Genomic DNA, 8,915 nt, shown 5'->3' on the forward strand with positions numbered 1-8,915 from the left:
TTTTTCATTTATTTTTGCGTGCGTTTTTGAGATATTTCATCCTACTCCAAAATTTTAAAATATTCACGTGTACACGAAAACATTTTTAAAATTTAATTCCGGGTTGGGCTGGAATTCCTCATTGTATGTTTTCTAGTATGTATCTTTGTTGAATTACCTTTTAAAATAAAATAAATAAATGAGTTCAAAGTCGACGCAATAAATCAGTTGAGTTCCTGCGTCTAAACAGCGAACGAGTGTTTTAACTCGTCTCTCCGCACAGTGTGCTTCTGAGCTTTAAATTTGAGCATATTTTGTATGTATGAACTATAATCTGCCGTTTTCACTAATGGGACGCTTGCCTGGCTTTAAGGGCGGCGGATTACTCAGAGAATACTGTATTGTATTTGTAACTAATAAATCACATCACAAGAGGTGTCATACTTCGTCCGGCGAGATATGATTTGGTCCGTAAATAACTCATTTATCAGTTTATTTTCTATTCAATTACCCTGAGGCTGTATGTAAGTATTCTGTTCCGAGGTCTCGGTGAGGTCAGCCCGGTTGCGTCGGTTGAGGCGCACGAGGGTGGAGCCGCCGGGCGGGTCCTGGGAGGGAGCCACGCCGTGCACATTAGCCTCGTGCTTGTTACGATGGGCCTTCCTTCCGAACTTGGTGCCGCACAGTCGGCATTCGAATCTCTTCTCGCCGGTGTGAGTCAACATGTGGTAAACCAGATTGCTGGAAAGATGAATTATCTAAGTGAGCAAAGTGTAAAAGCAGCCATGGAGTCGAAAGCACTCGTCCCTGATTCTGAACCGTATTTTTAATCCGTCTTGACACAGAGAATCTCGAATAAGGAAATCGCCTCGTAGTGTAGTGTTTACATTTGCCTACCACGCTTGAGGCCCTGGGTTCGATTCCTAGGAAGGTCGACACGAAGTATTGATTAGAAAGGTGATTCGCTCCAATATTTCATTTTTGCATTCTCGCCGGGGATCGAACCCGGAACCTTCCATGCTCAAGTCAAATATCTTACCCATCACACCGCAGAGGCTGCCAGTTTGATAATGCAGTACAAAGACAGCGAATATGTATGACATCCGTTTAATAAATATGAAAAATATCTATGTTTAAATTCTATAAAATTAAAATATTATTGTAATATTAATCACTTTGTTGAAAGCGCTGCGTTGAAACAATCAATAACCCTCTGTGTTAAAAATCACATTTTAATGGATAATTATATTACCTCCAAATCTTGATCAAAGAACTTGACAACTTTTGAACCTTTCAATTTGGAAGTTTTATTATAAAACTGTAGGGTTCATAGTCCATAGTCGATGACACACGCGTACTAAAACGTTTCACCTGAAATAGTGCGATGACCGAAGAAAGCAATGTTGTAATTTTCTATACAATCTAATATAACATATAATACGACTATCAGTATTGCACACGAAATCGGGAGCATCATTCTGCAGAACATTCACATTGTCCCTACAATGAAGAAATTAACTACAAAGGAACGTCGCCTATAAAGAGACTACAGGGCGTGGCAACGCCAGTCAGTTAGCCCAACAAGTTCAGTTCAGTCAGTCAGTCCAGTTACAGCATGTAGTTCAAGCGCAATCTTCTCAATTCCTCATCGCCTTAACACTCGCGCAACACAATTCACTATTTATTCACCATGTAATAAATAAGCATTAAACAGCAACCTCGTGTATTCTCTGTCTATCTCTAACTGGGGTAGGAGCTCCAACCAACCTTCAACAACCTAAATCCTACATTACTATTCCCAATCTTACTGGCACCATATCCTGGAGTGGTAATAAGCCACGGCGTAAGCAAACAAAAGCTAAAACTGATAGAAATCATACAAAAATGGACCTATCGAATATGTGCTGCCATTTATTGTGTACGACAGAGCCTTTGCTGCGTACGATAATTATATATAATATTGACGAGTGAATGTATGTGCATATGTGAGTATATGCGCCTTGAAGTTTCTAGCGATTCGGGGCAAGTTCACAGGCAGGGGTCTTCCCCGGTTGTGTCACTACAAGGTGTGCCATTGCATTTCACCATTATCAATTATTATTTATAAACTATAATATTATTAGATAAAGAAGAGTTATTACCTGGCAGCTACAAAAGATTTCTCACACAGTTGACACCGATGGTCCCTGATGTTCTTATGCCTCTTCTCGTGATTGTACCGAGCTTGGTAAGACACAAATGCCTTTTCACAAAATGAACATTTGTAATTTTTTTCTTTTGTATGATGATATCTACAAAGAGAAACATATTTACTATTAAGGATACCACCATAATTTCCGCCTTGCCTAGACTAGAACTCTCAGGTCTGCCAACAAATATCCCAGTCTTGATTTCTTGGTGTTTTTAGGATTTACTCAAATATTTCAATTTTGGGGGACATCAACCTAATTACCTCACAATTAGAAAATAGGATAACATTATGTATAATTGTCGGCCTCGTGGTGTAGCAGTCAGCGCATTTGCCTACCATGCAAAAAGTGTCGGGTTCGATTCCAGACAAGTTTGACATTAAATATTTCATTGTGTTTTTGCACTTGAAGTCAGTAACTATAAACTTTCGTAAAATGAGATGTCCTTATAAATGGCATCAAATTATCTTTGTTTAAAAGCAAAATATTTTGTATTTTACGAATACAAAAAATAATAGTTTATGCTATTCAACTTTTGGTTTATTTGAATTGTCGATTTTGGATGAGCTTTCAACTTTAAAAGTGCAATATTTCGCAACTAGTAAAATGCAGTTACCAACTTGTGCCAGAAGCGTGTGTGCCTTGTGCCATGAAGGTAAAGGACTATGAAACCTGACGATTTCATAGTCCTTTACCTCCGTGTGACAAGAAATGATCGGTCGGTGTACCAATGCGGTGCTCCTGCAATGCACCAATGCAATGTTAATATGATGAATAAATAATTACCTTATATGAATCATGAGTTGCTGCTTTGTTCTGGCTCCGTGGGAACAATATTGGCAAACAAACGGCCGATCGTCCGTGTGACTCGTGCTAAAAACATACGATAAACATTAATATTCAACAACCAAATATTTGGGGGAACAAATTTACAATTTCATTCCTGCCATAATAAAGGTGTTGCCGACTTTTATATTGTATAATTTTTATTATTTTTCTACCTAAGTATGTTAAGTATTAAAATCCCAAAGTTATTATATACAACATTTATAAAACAACTGTGTAATATGTATAGATATATTGTTATTATATTATTTCATAATTTTGTAATAGAACTCTGTATGTTAATTGTATTTATGTTTATAAGAGGCATTTGTGCCGTGTATACACTAATGAATATTAAATAAAATAAAGTTCTTCATTCATTTAATTATTCTTTTGCGAGTGCCACACGAAGGTATCGTTACCTCGGGTGGGTACTTTTCACTTTCGTTTTCTCCTCGGCCCAGTTAGACGCATCATCATCGCTTACGGAATTAAAATGGATTTTACAGTCCACTAAATAGTCTTATAATTGGAATAGTCTTATCCCAGCTCTGGCTATCAAATATTCTAAAATACTGACTTTAAAGGAGCCTTCCTTGACAGGGGCAATGAGAAATCAAAATGTGTACTATGCGAAGTCAGCTTCAGTGTGCTGGAGCTAGTTGTGTATTAATCACGCTACCTGGCGAGTGCTTTACTACCTGCGTACATGCTGTCCAGCTTCGGTAACACGCTGGGTATGGTAAGAGGGGGTGACAAGGTGTGGACTCACGCGTGCTGTTTGAGCATGCTCGGTATGGCGAAGGCGCGCCCGCAGCCCGGGTGGGGGCACACGCAGGGCAGCCTGTTGTCATGTTGCCGCATGTGCAGGGACAGGCTGTACGGCTTCAGGAACACGGCGGCGCAGCGCTCGCACTGCGAAGGACTCCGCTCCCCGTGAACCCTTTCCTTGTGCACTCTTTCATTTTTAAAATCTGAAAATACACTTAATAAAATTGAATATCCCAACTAGAAACCACAGGCAAAACTTACTCTTTCATACCGATAACCATAGAACTAACTTTGGTTTTCATTCCCCTATGCCCAGAATTCTTAGGTCTGCCAACAAACATACCAGTCTTGATTTCTTTGATAGCACGTTGTCTTCTTTCAAACGATCACTGAATCAAATTCAATTATAAACGCCTCTCTCCCGCTTCCACTCCCACCGAGTCTACTATATACCATTGTGTCTTTCTACTTTCCTTTATAATAATTTTCTATGTATAAATATGTCCTTAAAAATGCCCATTGGGCGTATATACAATAGAATCAAAATATATACTTAAAAGCCTTACTATGACTCGCGTATCTTGCCAGTGACGACGTACGGCCTAGAAACTGACTGTCAGAAACTTACAAATGTTTATTTATTTATTCATACAAAGATACATATTACAAAAAATAATAAGGTTTCCCTAATCCAATGAGGCACAGAGCCCTGTGTCGAGTTGGGATACAACATTTTGGAAAGTGAAAGGATGCATATTATTAAAGAATTATTATTGACAATTATTACACAAACACAAATTTTGGTAAACATCTGGACGGTTAAAATGCCAACAGTGAGCAATAGAAAGAAAATGTTGAGCGTCAGCCTTCGTGATAGAATTAGAAATGAGATCAGACGCCGAACAAAGCTCACAGATATCAAAGAAAAAACAGCAAGGCTTAAATGGCAGTGGGCCTAGCATCCTAAAGTAGGAGGCCTCGGAATAACAAGAGAGACGTAGGAAGCCCGCAAGAAAGGTGGAGAGATGACATTGTCCAGCTTGCGGGTCGTAGATAGCAGCAGATGGCTCAAGACGGGCAAGAGTTTAGAAGAGGTCTATGTCCAGCGGTGGAACAAACGTGGCTGTAAGTAATAGTAACGAAAATATCATCTGTGGAGATTTGAAGTGCTGCAAGGGACAAAGAATATTGTTTAAAAGAGAAAATTTAAGATAAATCAAAATTTTGGTTTTATCGACATACGAGTATAAACACTTGACAATGTTTGAGTATGTCCAAATGTTTGCAGACTGGCTGGATTTCCTCCTTCGAGTTATTCATTTTTAAATTTATTGCAACAGAGAGGGAAAACGAACCAGCCAATGACAGGTCATAAGCCCTGTAAATGCCTAGACTTCCAAATTACAATAATGTTTTCCCTCTCTGTTGCAATAAATTTAAATATAAATACTTTGTGCTTTAAAGTTCCCTTAGATATTCCGGAGCAGAGTTGTGCAGTGACTTATACATAAGCCGACAGAGTTTGTATTCCACCCTCTGTGGAAAACGTAGCCAGTGTAATTCCCGAAGTAGTGGAGTCTACGCGCTCTGTAGCTGCAAGACGCATTGGGATGTTTATGGTTAAACGCATTTGAAGTGATTTTCACAAAAAATAAGAGGAAACAATTTATCCAGTACTTACTTTTTTGACAAAGCTCGCAAAAATAAGGTGTGGCAACTTTTTTGGCCCTCTTCAACTTTTTGGCTTCGAGTTTTTCATCATTGAAGTCATTATTCTCATTCGGATAATCATCGCCGTGCGTTGGCGACTGTTCTCCCGGGTCTTCTGACAAATGGCTGCCGACAGTTTCCCGAGACTGGCTTATTGCAGTAAACGATTCACCTTGTAAACTTTCTTCTTTGACGCAGCTTAGAAGGAAATTGTTGATTTTCAAGTAAGTGGCTTCACAAAGCAGTTTGAACTTGTAAGCTGATGTAAGTTTTGAAATGCATTTTCTGCAAATCTGACGGGGGAAGCCATCATTAAGATCTACCTGAAACAGTTTATACAATTATGAGGCCCCCAGTATCAAAGATGGCCAAACGATTCGATGCATATTTTTGAGAAAATTTCAAAAATCTGTAACAGCACTTTTTAATTTAAATATTTACAAAAAATATTTTTTATTTGATAATATTTGGTGCCATTAACAACAACAACAACAAACCATCATGCCGTTTCTCCGTAAGGGTAGGCAGAGAGGATAGAACGCCACATCACTTTATCTTTTTGCATACAGATCTCGCTTCCTCTACATTCATACATCTTATCATGCACGCGCGCTGATTATTCTGACTTTTAACATGTCCATCTTCAAATATATGTTGGATTTGGTCATGCCATGTCTTTGTCGGTCTTCCTCTATTTCTGCATCCATCAACATTCGCATTGTAAATATTCTTAGCCGTCCTTTCGCTGTCCATTCGCTCTACATGTCCAAACCAGCGCAGAGCTCCTTTCTTGATTTTGTCGATAATGCTTATCTCAGTCTTACATAATGTATGGATCTCAACATTTGTGCATCTATCGTACATAGTTTTACCACACATTAGCCTGACAGATCGCATTTTGACAGCATACAGCCTACTTTCATCCCTGTTTTTCCAAGTCCATACGTCGCTCCCATACATCAGGGTCGGGACCAGGACTCCATTGTGAACTGCTAATTTTGCCTCTTGCGACAAACAATGATAATATTTGGTGCCATTAACACTTAAAAATTAACATAAAGGTTAACATAACAAGAAACGCTATTTTTGATACAGGGGGCTCTATATATCAATGATATTGGACTCTTTTCCGACTGAAGCCAAATGTAACAGAAAAGTCTCGGTTTTCCAAAGTGATTCTGAACAAGTTTGAGACATCTTCCATAAACAGAATGCGCAATGGTTCTCACCTGTTCAGAATCCATGTACGGGACTCTGCCATTTGCGAATGTCAGCTTTATGAGGAAGATTTAAACCATGTTTTTTTGGATGGCCCATAAATGATTGCTATCCTGATTTTCTATCCGACCTCTCTGATATTAACATCCCATTTCCTATTCATATTCTAAATTTCCTGTCCCCACCCAGTAGTTATAAATGGTGTTAAGATGTAAATATGTTATATTATTACACAGGGTGTTTTTTAAACTCTGGCACATCCGAAACCACAATGATCAGTATGAGCAAGAAGACATATTGGCACATTAAAATACATTTTTAGAATGAATAAAATTTACAAAAATAAAATATTTAAAAAAATAAATGGTTGCTTACTTCTGCAAGGGAGAAGCGAGGAATGGCGAGGGGGGAGTCTGATACACCGTCAACCACGTGGCCACGCCCCCTTCGCTTCTCCCCTGCAGAAGTAAGCGACCATTTGTTTTTTTTAATTTTCTGCGTTCTAAATATTTTTTAAATATGCTAATATGTCTTCTTGCCCATACTGATCATTGTGGTTTCGGATGTGACGGGGTTTAAAGAACGTCCTGTATATAAAGTTATCAAAATATTAAATATTAACTTAGTAACTTGTATATATTACTAACACATGTGTAAATATGTAAATAAACAAAAACCCGACACTGGGCAGAACACCCGAGTTGAGAGGTGGAAAGGCCATAAAAAAACAAAGGAGAAGAATGATGTTGGACAGTTTTTTTTAAATAATTTGGGACTGCTAAACTTAAGTGTGAGGTGGTTATGTTAAAGAAGAATTTTGAATGTATCGGAATCAAATTATTCCAAAACGATGCATAGCCACAGTAATCCACGAGCTGGCAGTGTTCTGAGTAGCTTATACATGATTGATTTTGAAACCAACAGCTTAAGTTGAAATACTCAATCAAATTATTTCGATATTAAGAATTCAACTGTGTTAAAACAGACAAATACAAGAAATTCAAAAATTATTCCTTAGAATTAAGAATATTCCAGGAGCGTAGAATCATATTTCAATACATCGGACTGTGTCCCAAAAAAACCCCACTTTGCTCAACTTCCGCCGCTCTAATGGGTGAAGTCGTCGCGTAATGTTGCCAGATCGCGAAAAATATAATCAAAACACAAATGTAAAATAATTATAAATTTTATTGTACACGCGGAAAAATTGATTGTCACAACAGAGTAGGTAAGGAAAGGGTCATTTCATAAGAGTAATTTAACTAATTAACTTTGAACTTAAGAAATGTAACAAATTTTATTTTCCAGCGGATATTTTTAAGTCACGTTAAATAATATATGATGTCATTTCTAACAAAATGTCCATTTTGTTTTCTTTGACAATCTGCAGATGGAAAAATAATTCAATTTTTAAGTAATGCATTTGCTACTTACACGTGCATTTTCTACTTACACATGAAATGTGATCCCATCCTGTTTCTTTTGGATCCCAGCAGTATTTCTACACTATTAAACGATACAACACGGCATAGTTGAGTTCAAATCGGGAGTTGCGTACTGAGCGACATCTACAAAGAAACTAATGGGTCAAAACGTAAAACTATTCCTTCAAGAGTAGTTTAGTCGCCTTCTGTTTGATGCGCGTGAGCGGTTTCAGGACTATTCTTAATTCTATGCTTAGAATACACGATTCTCAAAATTTTATCCGAATGGACGAGAGCATCAATTTTTATCAACTCCGCGTGGTCAGAGCAGAGAATAGCAGCCACGATAAAAACGAAATATTTCGCTTCAACCCCATCGAATCTAACACGAAACCCCGGCGCGATAGCAAACATACTGCATCTACACTACAATGCGGATATCATAACTTTAAAAGGTAAACTCACATTTTTATCAGAGCATAACCGAAGCATCTCAACACACGAGACTTTAGATTTCTTGACTGTACATTTTGTTGTGAATAGCGGTTTTAATAGCCCTTGTCTTAGACAGATTCTGCAAATCTGATCTAACAGCATGTTATTTTTAATCTCTTCTCGATTAATAAACATAACAGCATTTTATTTCGCAACACTGCTCGTCCAAAACTGATTGTCGTTTGTTTTCAATTTTCAATTGTTTCGCCTACGGATTTTGATAAAAGCGCAGATAAAGAATTAATAGTCTATAGACAAAAGTAACCGAACATAGAAAACATCGATTTCAGATTTATCTGCGAAT

The 8,915-nt window shown here is 37.9% G+C and overlaps 1 protein-coding gene across 3 annotated transcripts; it reads right to left on the reverse strand.

Annotated features, from left to right (window-relative positions):
* Positions 1-8,853, reverse strand: LOC148284875 (uncharacterized). Of its 3 annotated transcripts, XM_088233608.1 has the most exons (7): positions 8,582-8,829; positions 8,146-8,260; positions 5,446-5,797; positions 3,766-3,967; positions 2,955-3,041; positions 2,121-2,270; positions 1-720 (listed from the first exon to the last, which is right to left on the reverse strand). In XM_088233608.1, exons 4-7 carry the CDS (start codon positions 3,855-3,857, stop codon positions 483-485), a joined length of 567 nt encoding a protein of 188 aa, XP_088089734.1. In that variant the 5' UTR covers positions 3,858-3,967; positions 5,446-5,797; positions 8,146-8,260; positions 8,582-8,829; the 3' UTR covers positions 1-482. The 3 variants fall into 3 exon arrangements, with proteins under 3 accessions (XP_088089734.1, XP_088089727.1, XP_088089741.1); XM_088233601.1 differs by lacking the exon at positions 8,146-8,260 and having other exon boundaries at positions 8,582-8,853; XM_088233615.1 differs by lacking the exon at positions 8,146-8,260 and having other exon boundaries at positions 5,446-5,793; positions 8,582-8,823.
* Positions 8,854-8,915: the final 62 nt, after the last annotated feature.

This window comes from Micrasema longulum, unplaced genomic scaffold, assembly GCF_059751315.1.
Source record: "Micrasema longulum isolate JH-2025_06_02 unplaced genomic scaffold, ASM5975131v1 h1tg000082l, whole genome shotgun sequence".
In the NCBI taxonomy this organism is placed as follows: Eukaryota; Metazoa; Arthropoda; class Insecta; order Trichoptera; family Brachycentridae; genus Micrasema; species Micrasema longulum.